The sequence below is a fragment of the Hipposideros armiger genome, unplaced genomic scaffold (genome assembly GCF_001890085.2).
Source record: "Hipposideros armiger isolate ML-2016 unplaced genomic scaffold, ASM189008v1 scaffold_141, whole genome shotgun sequence".
Lineage (NCBI taxonomy): Eukaryota > Metazoa > Chordata > Mammalia > Chiroptera > Hipposideridae > Hipposideros > Hipposideros armiger.
This window is the reverse complement of record NW_017731491.1, coordinates 237887-256125: the sequence shown is the minus strand read 5'-3', so window position 1 is coordinate 256125 and position 18239 is coordinate 237887. Positions and strand designations below refer to the sequence as shown.

General features: G+C 41.4%; 1 protein-coding gene across 3 annotated transcripts in view; it reads left to right on the top strand.

The window, feature by feature from the left end:
* SSH2 (slingshot protein phosphatase 2) overlaps positions 1-18239 on the top strand; it is a 245517-nt gene that overhangs the window by 217301 nt on the left and 9977 nt on the right. For all 3 annotated transcript variants that reach the window (XM_019650419.1, XM_019650421.1, XM_019650420.1), the window contains 3 exons: positions 2404-2450; positions 6120-6266; positions 9773-9973. In XM_019650419.1, the coding sequence (XP_019505964.1) occupies positions 2404-2450; positions 6120-6266; positions 9773-9973 (395 nt within the window). The remainder of the gene's footprint in view (positions 1-2403; positions 2451-6119; positions 6267-9772; positions 9974-18239) is intronic.

The following is an 18239-nucleotide window of genomic DNA, read 5'->3' as shown; positions in this document are numbered from 1 at the left end:
AGTGTCACTGGCCCTCATATGTGGGATCCGAACCGGGGCCCTCTGGCGTCCCAAGCCAGCTCTTAACCACCGTGCCACTCGGCCGGCCCTCAAGTTTACTTTTAAATGAACTTGATTTTCAATGATGTAAAAGTTTAGCATATTCAAAAACTTAAATCGAAAAGAATGGAGAAAGCACACCCTAAAATTGAATACAAACAGCATCAGTGAACCCAAATGTATATCAAATTGATAACCTCACACAAATTAATTCAAATAACTTTTAAGCATAATTCTCTGTACCCTTTAGTGGGGTATAATAAGGATAAAAAGGAACCGCAAAGAAAATTTGAACTTAACTAACAGATTTGTTATTGGTTGTGTAACAGATTTGTTATTGGTTGTAGTATTGGTGTAATAATGTTGAAACTAGTTTGTAAGTAGAGCAAATGAGTTGGGAACCAAGGTTCGCATTGTAGAGTAGGGAGATATGTGTGATGGGGGAGGGGCAAGAAAGAAAGGTGTTGAATTTGAATCAATATTTTTTGGAAACTATTTCCTAGATCTGTCCACTGAAAAGTTTTAGAAGCAGTGACACCCAGTAGTTATGAGCATACCTAATTAATTCCCAGATCGTGATTAGAAAATATCATTCTTCATCAAAAGAAGCCAGAACTCAACCTGATAGTTGTGGCAGCTGCAGCTCAGCTCCATGTCCAGTCACCACTTTCAATCTTTGGTGGGGGGTGGGGAGGGCTGGGTGGCGCAGCCCACCATCCCATGTGGGAATCAAAAAAAAAAAAAAAGAAGAAGCCAGAACTCCTTGGGGAAATGGGGGATTTCACTCACAAGTGAATCTGGAGCGACTTTTTTGTACCAGAAAGTAAGGAATTGTTAAAGACTAATGGGGTCATACTGAAGGAAGCCTGCTTGAAGGGATCCCCCCTGGCCAAAATCACCATTTTGTAAACTCCAGCAAAATAATTGATTTGGGCAAGATCAGCAATTAATGCTGAAACCATAGGGTAAAAGGTTATTGTGAAACAGGATGTTCGCATGACTTCAAAGATTACTAATATGCTATTTGTAAAGGAACCTTTACAGCAGAAGGATATGGCAGACACAGAGGTACCTACCAAGAATTCAAAGTCAGCATGACAAATAATGGGACCAGCTGACGTTAATGTGCCTCATGATTTGATGCAGTAGGAAGTACACATCACCCTTGTAATATTCTTGCCAAGAAGACTGGACCTGAATCTAGTCATCAGAAAGCACTCAGACAAATTTAGATTGTGGGGAGTTCTCCTAAGATTACAGATCTGTAGCCTATAAAATCAATATCATGAAAGACAGAAATAAATAAAGATAAGGATGCACCGTTCTAGACTAAAGGAGATAGAGACATGGCAACTAAATGCAAAGTATGATCCTTGAATGAATGAATATAAAGTACATTTCGAGGACAATTTTTGAAAATCATATATGGATGATATATTAGATTGTTATTTTATTGTTATCTTTCTTGGTTTTAAAAATGGAAGTATGTAGAACTTTTTTGTTCTTAAATGATACATGATCAAGTATTGAAGCGAAGTATCATGATAAATTGCTTTCAAATGGGTCAGAGAATAAAGCAGATATATATTGAAAGAAAAAGAAGAGGGGAGAGAAAGCAAATGTGTCAAAATATTAAAAACTGATGTATCTTCCTGATAATCTGTAGAACCCCCTTTCTTTAAATTTTGCATATCATGTTTCTTCCCTCATTAGTTTGACAGAAGCTGCTATTTCACTCTCACCCTACACACGTGTGTGCAGTCACACACACACACTACCCTCGAACCCAACCTTACATACAATATAATGCACTACAAAGAATGTGGGCTTTAGAATGAAATGTAGGTTTAATTCATTATAACGCCACTTTGTTCATTCAACAAATGTTTATTGAATTACCTGCCAGGTGCCAGGCAGTAGGCAGTATGCAGCGGTTTTCATAGGGAACAAAAGAAGCTTATAGTGGAGGAGAGAGTTAATAAATAAACACATAAAAAATATACAAAACTGCGATACATGCTATTGAAAAAACTCCAAGTACTATAAACAAGAATGATAGATGATATTTAACTTAGATTGGGGGATGGTCAGAAATACCTTTCCTGCAATGTGATCTTGAGCAAAAATTATTTGAATTCTGTAAGGGTTGGTTTTCTTATCTCTAAAAATGAGGATAACTTTCTTTATCATTCGTGAAAACTAAATGTGATAATGTTTAAAGTACCTGGCACATAGAGAGGAAATTCAGTAAATAATATCGGCCTTCTTTTTAGAAACTGCTTCTTCTCTCACAGGACTCCAGTTCAACTGTTTTATTTGGTTCATTTGCTGATACTCCGTAACCTTGTCTTTTTGGTTCCACAGGGCTCGGAATGGAATGCCTCGAACTTAGAGGATTTACAGAACCGAGGGTAAGTAAGCATCACTGCTTTATCTTTATCTTTTCCAGTCCAAGAGATGTTAAGAGTAACTTTAAGCTTAAGAGTTACTTCCCGTTGATTCTAATCAGGTATAATCTCATAGAAACTAAAACCACTGTTCTCCCACTATTTCATCCTACCCCCTCCCCCCCGCTCAGCAAGAAAGATCAGCTGTTTCAGTGGAAAGGCTTTCAAAAACAACTATGTAAGCCTTTCCTGCTGTTTAAAACCAAATGCAGTTATTGGTTCCTTTTCTGTTTGTTTGTTTAATTTTTTTTAGAGCAATTTAAGGATTCACGCACAATTGAGGGGAAGGCACAGAGACTGGCCATATAACCACCACCTCCACTCCCACCCCTGCATAGCCTCCCCCATTATCAGCATCTGCACCAGAGTGGTGCATTTTTAAAAACTGACCCTACATTGACACATCATAATCACCCAAAGTTCATAACTTATGGTTCACTCTTGGTGGTGTACTTTCTGTGGCTTTGGACAAATGTATAATGTATCCATCATTATGGTATCACAGAGTATTTTCACTGCCCTAAAAGCCTTCTAGGCTCCACCCATTTATCCTCCCACTCCCAACCACGGCAACCACTGATCTTTTTACTGTTTCCATAATTTTGCCTTTGGTTCCTATTTTTATGTAAGAGTATGCAGAACTGCGTGTGTTGGGTTCACGGCTGTTCATTCACCACTTATTGAGCATCTTCTCTTCCAAGCACACTGCTAGGTGCTAGGGATCCAAAGACAAATGAGACTCAGTCCCTGCCCTTTTATAGTAAAGTGCTTGAAGACTAAGTAGGTTATAAATGTAAAATGAACAACCTTCTGAAATTGAACAAGAAGACGTGGCCTTGTATTAAGAAGTGTGCTTCTGAGCTGCGTGGTTATTGAGTTTTATTGTAGCAGTTGAGCCCACACTGAACATTCGGCAAGCAAAAAGCTGCCCTTCTCCCCTTTTTACTTCATAGCTATTGCCTGAATTTTTCATTGAATTTGGCCTTAAGAGGTCATATCATCTCAAAAAGAGAAGAGAAAATCATGTCTGGAAATTGGCCGTGCTAACTCTTTATTGTGGAGAGAGATCAGACCTACTGAGCCTCAGAGAGAGTGATGGCTGCCTGGCTGGTTTGCTGGCTGCCTGTTTTCTCAGCTACAAGTCAGCCTTCTGGTTATCTTTAACATGATTAAATGCATACTCCCTACTTTTCCCCCAGAAGAAGGGTATCTCATAATTGATAAAATGAACTTGGGAGCAGGACTTAAGCCAAATGATTATTTAAAACAAAACTGTTCCAGGAGGATAATCTGTCTGGTTACTTAATTTAAGATATGAAAATAAATAGAATTTGGAAAGTTTAAATTGATAAGGATTAAGTCTAGAGTTCTTGAAAGCAGAGACTGTATCTTAGTCTTGTGTAAAACATACATCTACCTAGCTCGGAGCTTTATTCCAAGAGGGAGCTCAGTGAAGCTGAAGGAAGGATAGAAAAATTGACAGACAGACTTGCAGTAAACTAGCACCCAGCCTAGATACCATATTTACTATGAAACCTGAGGTCTGCTATAGCAGTGCTTGCCAAATGCATTAGTAGCACATCATACATACACACACTTTGACTTTAGAACACACTCAGATGTTTGACTTACAACCCCAGCTGGAGATGAGACCTATTCATCTCACGTTCTACTTACAAGGCTGAATTACAAAATACGGATATATACGACAGTATGGTTGGATAGTCAGACATCTACTTGTTTCCTAAATTGACTGGCTCTTAAACTTGAGTGGATGAAGAATTACAGTTCAGAGGTCTATACGCAAAAACCTGAGTACTGCTCCCTGTGGGTGATTTAAGGGATCTTCAAGTGTGATTTTGACATTAAGGCCATTTTCAGCCGATTACTGACTTTAGAACCCCAAGTGAAATGCTACTCCATGATCGCAAAGAAGTTTGAAGGAGGCCAGTTCCATTTGGTCGTGGCTGCCTAGGGAAGTGGGCTTGCCTACTTTTATTGAGCTATAATTCACATACTATACAGTTTACCCATTTAAAATATACACTTTAATGGTTTTTAATGTATTCACAATTGTGCAACAAGCAATTTAAAATATTTTCAACCCAAAAAAGAAAGGCCTGTACCCTTTAGCAGTCACTCCATTTCCCGTCTTCCCTTTATCCCCTAGAAACTAATATACTTTTCGTCTCTATAGATTTGCCTCTTCTGGAAATTTCATTTAAATGGAATCATACAATATGTGATTTTTTTTTTTTAAGAATGGGTCTTTTGGGTTTTTTTTTTTACTTTATGTTTTCCAGGTTTATTAATGTAGATGTACTAGTACTTTATTCCTTTTTCATTGCCAGATAATATTCCATAATATACCACATTTTTTGTGTATCCATTCATCCATTGATGGAAATTTAGGTGTTCCCACTTTTTGGCTATTATTAATACTATTATGACCATTCATGTACAAATTTTTAGGTAGACTTATGTTTTCATTTCTCTTGGGTATCTACCTAGGAGAGAAATTGCTGCATCCTATGGTAACTCTGTGTTTAACCTTTTGGGGAACTGCTAAACCATTTCCCACAGTTGCATGTGCTTATTTTTAAAATTAAAAAGAAAAAAAAATCCTTTCTAGTAATGGACTTTAATGCTAAGTTAAAACAGATTCAAATGATGTCCCAGAAAAATCTTAGTCTCTTAACCACAGAACTGGTTAGCAATGGCTCTCCCTTTCTGTAGTCGTTTATCTGACTGCAGAGACTGGGTTTGTAGAACCCCACGGGTAGCTCTGAGAATGAAGCAGCATCTGCAGGGAGAAGTGAGTGAGCCTGTGTTGTGGTGTTGGAGTAAACTCCAGTGATGTGTAAGTCCACACCATTGAGAAGATAACCCTTTGGCATATTAAACCCAAGCATTTATTGAGATTGCACCGTGAGAGAGATAGCAGAAGAAATTTTTGATACAGAAACCCTTTTCTACAGGCCTCTCAGTATGGGAGAACTCTCAGACACGTTTGCTGCCATAGCAGCCAGGAATGCTGCCTAGAGAGTTAAGAGAATTTTAAATCCAACTTTCTTCTGATCCTCCCAGCCCTGGCCTCATGTACATTTCATGTAGTTTAGAGAGAGGAATAGACTGACAATCTGGCATTTAGGAAGATAGGAGATAAATATTTCCTTTTCTGGTTTTTTTGTTTTGTTTTGTTTTTGTTTGTTTGGGGGGGGGGGTTGAGGTACATGGTTTAACACAAATGATTTCCAAAGAATAAGTTATGTTGCCAGTAATTTTAGTGACTGAAGAGGAATTTTCAAATCTTGGGCCTCAAGTTGATTCTTTGGATTAAAATATGAGACTTGTTTTCAAAAGACTGTAAAAAATGAGATTATGTAACTGCATAAACTAAAAATGGAATTTAGATGTTGAACTTGGTAGACAACTTTTCTTGTAATATCTCCCTAGTTCCCAGGTATGCTCACAGTTTCTGGACTACATAAATACACCTCTTAATTGTTTAGCTTTCTTCAGTCTATTTGATTTCAGCCTAGGGAGTGAATGCATTTTAAATAAGAAAACAGTGCTAGAAATTGCGTTTAGCCTGAGTAGCAGAGCCCATATTCTCCCTTGGTTTCCTCACAGGGTGCGGTATATCTTGAATGTCACTCGAGAGATAGATAACTTCTTCCCAGGAGTCTTTGAGTACCATAACATTCGGGTTTATGATGAAGAGGCAACAGATCTCCTGGCTTACTGGAATGACACTTACAAATTCATCTCTAAAGCAAAGTGAGTATCGGGCCCCGAACACACATTTTTACCTGTTCCTTGTGCACCACACAATGGCTGAAGCCTGAAAGCTATGGATAACTTACTGATGATACTCAGGGGGGAAAAGGAAGTAGAGAACAAGAGAATCCTGAGATTTCTTAGTCCTAGGGCGAAGATGACTTAGTGATGAAGCCCCTGGAAGAAAAGGACCTCATGTTGACTATTTCCACTGAGCAAAAAGTTAAATAAACTTAAGTGGCAGCAAAAGAAATAGAAATGAGAAAAAGAAAACATTCTGAACAAAATGCTTAATAAAGTTGCCAATGGGTACCTTTGGAAATTATATAATAGAAATTATTATTCCAGATAAATGGAATACTGAGTCCTCCTTTCTGAAGACAAGAGATAAAAGTAGTGAGCTTTGGAAATCTTTTCTCATTTTAATTATTTTTTTTACTTTATTTTTATGAAACTCTAAATTGTGAAATTTTTTTCTGGCCTTTCTGTTAATGTCTTCCTTAAATTAATTGGTCCCTTTTAAAAATTTAATTGGCCCTTTTAGTGATGCTCTTTACTGGTATTATTTTAGTGTTGAGTATAAATGAATATTAATATGTCAGCACTGACTTTTTTCTTTTAAGTCCTTGGGGATCACTTTGCCCACCCGCTTGATGCCTTCAATGGAAGGCACCATGAATGAGCATGGTGGCCACACTTCCCCCTCTGGCGGGACCACATTCACATCACCCTGGCAGATGAGAAACACTTCTGTTTTTAAAGTCCTCCTTCGAGAATGATCCCATACTTCTCTTAGGGACCATGATCAGGAAATGCTTCCTTTTAGTTACCCTGAATTCCCATGCTCTAGCTTTTATCTCATTCTCTCTGAAATAGCATTTTACATTCTTGAAAGCTTTTATTCAATTATTCCCAGTAATAATACCACTCACGGAATAATGCTTACTATGTGCCAAGTACTTTACATGTATTCTCTCATGTAATATTTTCCAAAACCCAGAGAGGCATGTATTGTCATCCTTCCGTATAGATGTGGACAAACTGTAGAGATGAGGTTCCGAAAGGTTAAGTAGCAAGTGGTGAAGATAAGGCTTGAACCAAGATCATGTCTCATTTCAGAGTCCATCCGGATCTAGGAATAGTCTAGTCCCTTAAGGAAAGAGGACTGGGAAAGACTAGGCAAGTTGTTCAGGTCACAGCTAAAGAGACTAGAGTTCAAGGTGAGGCCCCCTGTCCCAGTGAAAAGAAAGGCGGATCTCAGCAGGGCTGGGATTCGGGTGAGATACACGAGGTGCCCGGGTTACATTTAAGCAGGCACTCACTCCCTCTCAGGCTCCTGCTCCCTCTCAGGTCAGCATCTGAGAGTGGATGCCTCCTGGGCAGCTCATGTGTTTCACTCTAAATCAGGGCCCTAAATTCTAGACTCGATATACAAATGGGTAAGTTTAGGATTACTAGCATGATGCCAGGCTTAACCTGGACAGTCCAGCAGGGGCGTGGGGGGTGTTGCAGGGTGGGTGTTAGACCTGAAAGGCACTCATAAAGTTGGGTGAGGTGAGAACTGACTTGAGATCCTTTACTACATGAGTTAGAAGCCATCCACTGAAAAAACCCGATTCAAAATGATGGAATGTTTTCATGGGAGTGGATTTCATAACTGTCTTTTCTTGGGATTGTCCAGGATTGAGCACTTTCCATGCCTGCAGGCGTGGATCTGAAATGAAATGCATTAATGTCGTCAAAGCTTGATAGGAGCATATAGAGCACATGTCCTGAGTCGCTGTGTGTTGGCTTCCCAGCTGTGGTAGAAATGAAAACCCTATGGTGCCATCAACAAAACAAGTATTTCCTAGTCATTTGGGATAACCTAAGCACACAGACACACACAAAGCACCAATCTTAGAACACCAAAATTTTGCATCTAATTGACAGGTTGGAGGTTAATGTTACCTTCCTTTGAGACTGTTTCAGTTGTGCCAGACCATTCTCTGCATTCCTGGAGCTTATCTGGCTCACTCCTTTTGGCACTTACACTCTTGTCTCCTTGAATTGGTACTTAACTCTTTCATGTGTTTCTGTCTCAGGCAAAAGGATAATAAGCTTTCAGAGGGTAGCTTGTCTATTGTAATACAGTGAGTGAGTGAGTAAGTGAGTGAGTGAGTTAATAGATTTCCCCTGTTAGGCTGACATGTGGATTTTTTTAACTTACTGTAATAGCCACTTGGGAAGAATTCCAGCCTGTGTACACTGGTGATAAGAGAAACCATTTTTTTGTCCAGATTTTAAAATATTTCTACTTACAGTTGACAGATCTAATCATCAGATCCATAAATTTGTTCATACTTTTTTTGAAGGCTTACATCTGTGCCAGATACTGTGTCATTAGCAGAACTAGCACAACTGAGTAATGTTTGTGTCCAAGGTGATAAACTCTGGCATGTTAAGATTGAGGCATTTTGTTTTGTTTTTTAGTATCACTTTATGGTAACCTTGTTTTCTTGTTCTTCCACTCCATTAAAAAAAAAAGTTGTTCGTTCCACCCCTCCCTCACTGAGAAAGCCACGTGGTGCATCACGTGGTCCCATCCAGCCCTGCAGGTTGTACAGCCAGTCCCCAGACACAACACGGGTGGTGATGTTGTGAAAAGTAATCCAGGGATGCATCTGAGTAAAGAGGAGGGTTGATTTCATTTGGTGTGTGCTTTCCTCCAGGGACAGAACCCTTACTGGAACTTGAACTAGAATCAATTGAGAACGTTTGGATAAATCAGATGAATCACTGCCACACCTGTAACTCAAGAGCGTGCCAGCCATGAAACATGCCCCTGGGGCCAGGAAGGGCCTGGCACTAACCGCACAAAATGGGGTCCAGCCTCTAACATGAAAATTCTCCCCTGACACTGTGTGCCCAGCTGTACTGCATTTACCATTTTGAATTTTAATTGTCTGCTGCTCCCACTGAATCCTACCCTCTAGAGCAGCGGTTCTCAACCTTCCGCGACCCCTTAATACCGTTCCTCATGTTGTAGTGACACCCAACCATAAAATTATTTTCGTTGCTACTCTATAACTGTAATTTTGCTACTGTTATGAATCGTAATGTAAATATCTTTTTGTTTTCTGATGGTCTTAGGCAACCCCTGTGAAAGGGTCATTCGACCCCCAAAGGGGTCGCGACCCACAGGTTGAGAACCGCTGCTCTAGGACAAACTGTCACTTCCTTATCTGTGCCTGGCCTACTTTGCGCCTTGTCTCATACATGCTAAATGCCTGGTAAACGTTTGTTGAGTGAATGAAAGAGGCTTAATGTTAACATTGGCTATTGTCTGAGTACACCAGAATTGCCTGCAGGTTATAGCTATGTACTATACCCGCACAGGAAGGTGGAATGGATTGCATAGCAAAACACCGGAAGAGCAGGGCAGGAGACTCGGAAACACTGAGAACCCAGCTTTTAACATGTACTCACTGTTGTGTTGTCCTCCTTACCTCCACCTCCCAAACCAGGAAACACGGATCTAAGTGCCTTGTGCACTGCAAAATGGGGGTGAGTCGCTCGGCCTCCACTGTGATTGCCTACGCAATGAAGGAATATGGCTGGAACCTGGACCGAGCCTATGACTATGTGAAGGAAAGACGAACTGTGACCAAGCCCAACCCCAGCTTCATGAGACAACTGGAAGAGTACCAGGGGATCTTGCTGGCAAGGTGAGTCTCTAAGTGACTTTCTCAGATGTTCCCTCCGTTAGACTCCCCAGGGCAAGGTGAAATGTCCTTCTCTGCTGCTAGTTCTCCGCCTAACTTGGACGTGTCAGACGTTTTGCAAATTGAAATCTCTATCTCGTTTTTTAAAAATTAAGTACAGCATTTAAAATGAGCATGGAAGATTCGGATTTAATCAAAACTAAAGACATTTAAACGAAAGGGTGGAAAATACTATTCCCTTTTTTCAGTTCTCAACAAGATACAGATTTTAATAAACGCTTCTCGACATCTGCTCATGCCAGATGCAGCTGCCTTGTCAAAATGGATACTGATTACTCCCAAGGTAATTGTAGGCGTAGCTGAAATTCTTAGAAATTTTTTGGCCCATTTATTTTAAAAAAAAAAAAGAAAAGTACCTGCTGCTGCGTTGGACATTTTTTTTTCTCAGTGCTTGGTTTCACTGACCCCTCCCCAGTAATTTTAGTCACCTAATAAATCAGCAGAATTGGGGTATGTATAACTCATTTGAGGTGTGAAATAGCTCCCCTGTTTTCTTTCTCTAAATGTTTTAATACAGTTTTATACATATGCTTAGTAAAAATGCAGAAAATCACAAAGCAAAAAAATCATTCATAAACTCAATAACCACAGAGAGCAGTTGACGTTATCTTACCTGTTTCTCTAGGTCTTACTCTTATCACATATATTGATGGCTATTGTTTCATAAAAACGGTCCTTCGGCCTACCTCTTTGCCCAGTGTTAGGTCTTTTTTTGTTTTTACTGTAGCAGTGTTCATTGAGCACTTACACTGCACTTAACTGTTCCTTTCCCCCACTAGCTTTATTGAGATATAATTGACATATAGCATTGAGTAAGTTTAAGATGTGCAGTGTGTTGATTTGATACATTTGTATATTACAAACTGGTTGCCACCATAGCATTAGGAAACATCTTCATCCCTTCACACATTTCTTCTTTTGTGGTGAGAATATTTAAGATCTACTCTCTTAGCAATATTCAAGTATATAATGCAGTATTATTAGCTGTAATTACCATGCTGTACATTAGCTCCCCAGAATTTGTTAATCTTACAACTGGAAGTTTGTACCCTGTGACCAGTACCTCCCATTTCTCCCAACCCCCACCTCTGGTAACCAGCACTCTGCTCTCTGTCTCTCTGAGTTCAGCTTTTTCAGATTCACATATAAGTGACACCATACAGTATTTGTCTTTCTCTGTCTACCCAGTACTAGGTCTTAAACATCTTCCTGTATCAATAAGAACCAGCTGTTCCAACCAATGTGGTAATCAGTTATAAAATGAGTAATTTCACCATTTATTACCTTTTTGGTGATAAAAGCCACCTTCAGCTGCTCTTGGGAAAAAGATTCAGGTATTAAACAGGATTTAAGGATCAGTTTCCTTACAGGCCACATACTGAAGTTCTGTGGAGTGCTAGATGTTGCTGTGTTTTTTCCATGTAGGCATGTTCTAGATAATTTTGTTAGGGTGAAGGCACAGATGCCTAGAAGCAGTTGGGGCTCGTGCCAGAGTTTGACTCCAGCGAGTCTCATGACTTGGTCTTGACTCTTGAATCTGGACTGTGTTTCCCCTGAACAAAGTGTTACATAGCCTTCCAGCCTATCCAGGCAGAGGGACCACCCTCCCACCCCGAAGTATTGTGAAAATGTGGCCACAGCATAGCATTATGGTTTCCACCAAAAAAAACCCTCCCATTTACTCAGTACTTGGCATAATTTCATCTCGAGCTGTTCTCTTAAGAAGCCAGGAGGATATGCAAGTCTCCTTCACTTAACAAAGAATTTATAGGTCTTTGTGGCCAAATTTTGATGACATTTTTAGATTAGATCAGAAGGTAGGACACAGCAGTTCTTTTTGGCACAAGAAAGAGGCATCTGAGGGTTGGATGAGACATAACTATTGTATATTCCCAGACACACACGACGGATGTTAGGCAGTGTCCTCACGTGACCCACTGAGAGGAAGGATACGATGTGTCCTGCCAATTTCACTATTTATTCTGGAATCCCAGGCTACTGCAAGCTGTTGGGTTGGGCTTTTTAGCATATGTGGTTTTTCTTAGATGTTAAAGGAATTTCAGAAAAATCTTAGATGAGAATAAGAAGAGCGGCATAAACCCACAAATCACCCTGCCTCTTTCCTTTCGGTTTCATCCTGCCTTCCTAGGCTTGATTCATGGAGGGAGGGGCAAGCCCTGGAGAATGAGAAAACCACAGAATTTGAGTCAGTAGGTCTGGTTGCCGTGCCTGGTTCACTCCCTTGCTGCACTTCTGAGAAGTTACTACACCGTTCTGATCCTCACCTGACCCTGTTTATAAAATGAAAATCAAGAGACCTCCCTCACAGAGTTATTAGACATAAAAATGTATACAAATGTACATTATGTGCTGTTAAGGGTTATTCAGATGTGACTTGCATCATCTCCCTCCTCCAGAAAACACATGCGCATGTGCCGTTTATTTCTTTCTGCTCGATGTATGTATATGTCATTTATTTCCTCCTCCCTCCTCCAACCACTGCCTCCCACCACCCACAGGCACACCAGCTCCATTAGAAACTGGACTAAGAGGTGGTCCTGGAACTTCCTGTATTGTGATATCTTCTAGATTTTAAGAACTGGAATCCAGTGCTGGGGGCATCACTTAGGCTGCTTTCAGCTGCAAGTAATAGAATACCTCTATCAATTGAGATCTCAACAAGAAACTGCATACTCAGATTAGGATTATTTGAGGAGGGCTTTATAAAGGGACTATTAACAAAGGTGCGGAATGGAAGGAGAGTCGAGGGACTTGTATCAGCAGAGCTGTTTGTTAATGGCTCCTAGGCCCAAGGGAGCGAGCAGTTACAAGAACCTAGGAGGAGACTTCTGGAAAGAAAGGCACCTTCAGAGAGGAGCAATAACCTTCAATTAAAGGACAGAGTCAGCCTGAAGTGACCATGCAGGGAGGAAGCTAGGGGAGTAAAAGGTCTATCTTCATCCCTCCCTCCAGTCTCCTGCTGGGGTGTCCCATTAGCCAAACCTTGCAGAAAGCAGAAGAAACGAGGGCCTATTGACGTGGTCCGTAGATCAATCTCAAGGGCAGAGAAAAGGGTGAAAAAGCTGAAGAGTGGATCTGCAGGGACAAACAGAGGATATCTGGCCTAACACCCAGCTAGATGTGGTATAAAAAGATGGACCATTTAACAGCACTGTAACACGAAGCACAGAAGCAGACTCTGATGGCTCGGTGATGTCATCAGGGACTTGGATAATCTCCATCTTTCTGCTCTACCTTCCTCGGTTAAGAACGGCTTGGTCCTTGAACTTGTTTCTTCATGATTGCCAGATGTCTGCCACATTGCTAGGCATCTACATTTAAATTCCACAGCTTCTGGCTAAATGAATGGGCATTTCCATTATAATGAGGAGACCTTTCCCAGGAGCTCCCCAGTAGATTTCCCCCACAAGACCCCTTGGCCAGGACTAAGTCATATGCCAAAACTAATCACTGGCTAGGAAAATAGAATTTCCTGAACTGGCTAAAACAAATTCACATACACACACACACACACACACACACATTCACATACACACACACACACACACACACACACACACACACACACACACACACACCCCGGTGCTAGGGAAGTTCCACATGCCCTGAACCCGTGGGACAGTGAACATCCCAACCAAACCAGGCCTCTGCCAGTGAGGAAAAAGAGTGGGAGTACCTGCCAGTTATACAGCCATTGGGGCCTGCTGTCTATGATGTGTTGTCAAGAAACAGCGCTTGCAGCTAACCTGCCAACCACCCTACCAAGTGCGTTGGGCCCAGCAGACTCCTGAGTGCTGCTCCAGGATCTGCAACTCGGAAGAGCAAAGAAACCCAGACTCCTGTGACTGCCTGGAGCTCTGTCAAGCTCTGCAGTTTAGGTAACCCAGAGAGGAAAGGCCTTAGAAAAATCCCACTCCTTCTGTTTGCAAAGAAATTCCATTTCCTGTCCAGGTGCTTAGTTCTTGTGTTTCCTGTCTTCTCCCAGGAAGCATGTGGTTTCCCAAAAAGATAGAGCCCTGATCTGGCATTCTCTAGCCCCGTGGTTGTCCAGGTTGCCACTGGATACTTACCCTGAGGTGGCAACACTCTGTTTGATGCTATTAGCTTGGTACTTTGAGCTCTTGGTAGAAGAGAAGTTTAGGAAAGTGACACCAGGCCTCTGTAGTGATTTGTGAATTGGTAACAGTCTCTTAATCAGAATGTGAGGGTGTGGGCCAAAGAATGATAGCCCCTCTGAAATACAAGGGACTTTTTGCATCTCTCAGCATGTCTTTAAGAGCCTGGGGAAGGCTAATATTTTAATATTCTCCCTTAGACCTAAAAGGGAGGGTATCATAAAGCCACTGATATTGTTCATATCTAATTTTATGTTTTCTGTTCTTATAGCTGGGGGAGGGGAGTGAGGCAGGAGGGAGGGTGTGTGTGTGTGTGTGTGTGTGTGTGTGTGTGTGTGTGAGTGTTTTGAAACCCTCCATTAAACTGCCAGCGGCCCTGTCTGTTATTCTGCACTCTGATCATGTAGGTATCTGGCAGATTTATGTTCCATTAGACAAGTTCAGATTTCAGGCTTTTGCAAGCTGACCATGTGTCTGTGATATTAGGTTCCAGTATATAAAGCAAATAAGAAAAAATTGTGTGGTGGCCAGGGAAAGTTTGTGCCACATGTCCTCACAGATGTCAGCTTTGATTCTTTGAACACCTCTGTCACCAGGGCCAGAGGAGGCCAAGTTGTCTTACCTTGGCTTTGCTGGGGCAGACAGTGAAGTCTAGTTAGCGGTGCACAGTGGTCAGCCAGCAGGAGAAGGCGTGGATTCTTGGTCAGGTGACAGCCAATCACAATCGGAGTTTAAAGGATTTTCTTAATAGCTTTTCAGAGAAATAATCTTAAAGCACAACACACAGAAAATGCTCAATTGAAGCTTTTTCTCTTCCTTCTGCTCCTTTCCACAGGCTGCCTAATGCCCCAAGAAGTCACCATAATGCCCTAAGAAGCCTGATTGCACTATAACAGATACTCTATTTTTAGCAGTCTTTTCCTCTGTATCACTTTTTCAAACAGTGCTTTATCAAGCATATGACAATAAGAAAGCAAGCAAGTGGAGGCAAGAGAATGGGACATCACTGATGTGTATCCTGTCATTTCTATTTCCTTTGTGTTCATTTACTAAGTAAAAGGCCAGATTCTTGCCCAGAATGACCCAATCTGCTCATGTGTGTCAGTGTGTTTATGTGAATCCAAATTCAGGTCAGAGGCTACCCACGTGGGAAAGAACCTGAGACTTGGTTGCATCACTCGGGCCACAAACCAACTCTGAAGTTCTCTTTGGCAACTTGTTTACTTGCTGCCTACCTGGAATAGGTTGGGGAGGGGGAGTCAGCTGGATTTCAAATAATAAAGATGAGCTAATGTCTTACATCTACCCCTACCAGTAATGGAGCATTAGAATAAGCTGGCTTGGGAAGAAGCTTCGCTGGAAAACAGTTGGTGTTACTGAGGAACACCGATGATTCATACATGGCCCATGACCCACCTTGTAGGATATATACAGTCTGATTTCATTTATATAAAGTCCCAAACATTCTGAACTGAGCAGTACCTTGTTAAGAACAAAACAATGTGATGACTCTATAAAGAAAAGAAAGGGAATGAGTGATAAGCACAAAATTCAGGACAGAGGTTAATAACCTCAGGGGGGAGAGGGGGGAGGGGATCAGGAAGGGCCCTGTGGAGTAGCTGGGTTTGGAAACCATGGTAACCGAACATCTTGACTGCAGCTGAGAGCTGCAGTCTCCACTCTCCCTGCAGGTCCTATTGCAAACACAAAAAAGGAGGCAGAGTCACACCTATCTTCAGATTGGAATATTTCTTTCTCCTTTACAAGTAGGTGTCAGTTTAATTCCAGAGCCCTGACCCAATATTTTCTGATGATTATCTCCTCCAGGAAGAGAAGGAAATCCCTGCTGGGCAAAGCAGCTATGATGTCAGCCACTTCCTCTTAAACAGGCACTGTTTGTGCCTATTAGCATAACTTCAGTTTCTTACTCCCTACTGACTGGTTAGTGATTTACAGGCAGTTTGAAAAATCATACTTCAGAGTGTTCTTAGGATCATGGAAGCATCCCATTTGCCTGTTGACTGAGTTTATATTATTAGAAGGATGACAACAGCTGCTCCCGGAGATGTCTCCCCAGTCATTTGCATGACAGGAATTGTCCTGCCGTGGTGGCTGAGAGGGATTGGTACAGGCTGAACATCTTCATGATAGCTGAGGGATAGAAACTGGAGAACACTGTTATATTTAGGTCAGGAAACAAGGGTGTCTAGATATAAAAGAAGAACCTTTAAAGGGAAGCACATTGGCACTGTTTGGTCACAATGGACAGTTTAGGCCCCAACCAGTCAGTTTGCCTCTCCACACAGCCACTCACTCGTTTGGGATGTGTGATTTATTGTCTCCTCCTAGGGGTGGCTGGCGTTCTTGCAGCTCAGAAAGAGGGAAAACCCTCCCTTCCACCCAGCTGATTGATTATAGCCTGTCTTCATACACAGATTGACCTGCTCCCTACCCAGCAAAGCATCCCTTTGCTGTGCAGGCCTGAGAGAGAGAGCCCCACCCAAACAGCAGACAGGCAGGGGGAGCTGAGAGAGAGCAGGTGCAGAGCTGAGAACAAACAGGGGTTCACATTAGTGCAGGCGCATGACTCAGCAGAGATTTACAGGCCTCTGAGGCAGGCGTGGCCCTGAGCCCGGGGGTAAGTTGTTTTGGGCTGTTTCCCATTCTACCCTGCGGTTAGGTCACTCTTCATCAGCTTGTAAGTCATGGAAACCATACCCCATAAACCATTGAGTGACCTATTCCCTGGGCAGGTGATCCTGCCCACCCACAGAGCCACCTTTCTCCTTTTGGCTGGGGCTTGGGGAACTGTGCTTCCTTGTTCGAGAGTGTGGTTTGAAATGAAACCTCATCCCCACACCAGACCTTCCTTCCCTCCATAATATAAGCCGAAGGGTTGATGGGGGTGGGGCCTGCTGTGTGTGTGTGTGTGTGTGTGTGTGTGTGTGTGTGTGTGTGTGTGTGTGTGTGTGTTCTTCCTTTGGCCTCCTCACCTGCTTTTCGAGGTGTCACCTTAGCTTAATGGTGTTTATCCAGAGATCCTTCTGAAAGCGGCCTGTACTTCATGCTCATCTCCTTCCATTCTGTTACCACCCTTTTTCTCCAGGTTTACTAGCCTCCCTTTTGCTTTCTAATTCAAGAAAGATTACCACCCTCCACACTTCCACCTCAGTGATTAATCCTATATCAGCTTTCACCCCAATTACGAGGATTTGTGATGGGCTCCAATAGACTGTTTCTCTTTGTATTACATGAGTGCTGTTTTGTTTTCATTTTTTTCTGGTTATTTAAGTTCAACATTCTTGTTATTTTAAAAATTCAAAAATTATAGAAATACAGAGTATAGAAAGTAAAGCCCTCCCCAAAAGTGTTTTTGCTTTCCTTGAAAGAACTGTTACCAGTTTGGTGATGTTCCTCCAGATATTTTCCTATACTTATTCTAACATGGAACTGACCGTTCCAAATGTGTTCACCATGCTTTTTCACTTAATAGTATGCCTTGGACATCATCCCACTAAAATACCTGACTGTTTTTGACAGCTTCCTAGTATAGACGTATATGAACTGTAATTTCAGTAAATCCTCTCGGGGTGTGGGTGGGGGTCTGATATTTTTAGGACCACAGTGTTAGAGTGAACATCCTTCTATGTATATCTTTGTGCATTTATAGTAGTATTTCTCCATGAAAAATTCTTTAAAAATTGGTTAAAGGGTCAAATTTTGAGAGCTATTGCCAGAGTTTTCACTCTTTAAAATGCTACAATTCACATTTCTACCAGCTGTAAACGAGAGGACTTGTTGGGCCATTCCATCATCAACACTTTCTGTTAATAACCATTTTAGTTCTTGTCAGTCTAATTAATAGGTTAAAAAAAATCAGATCTCATATTTATTTGTTCTTGTTGTTTTGCTTTGTTTCTGTTTTTTGCTATTAGTTAAATGAACATCTTCAAATCGTTATTGCCCGCTGCCATTGGGCATTAGCAAAGCATTTTGCCAGTTAAGATTTCAGTCTCTTTGGGAGTGGTTTCCTGCTAGGGTGTTGATTGTTTTCATAAACCAGAGTAAGGCAT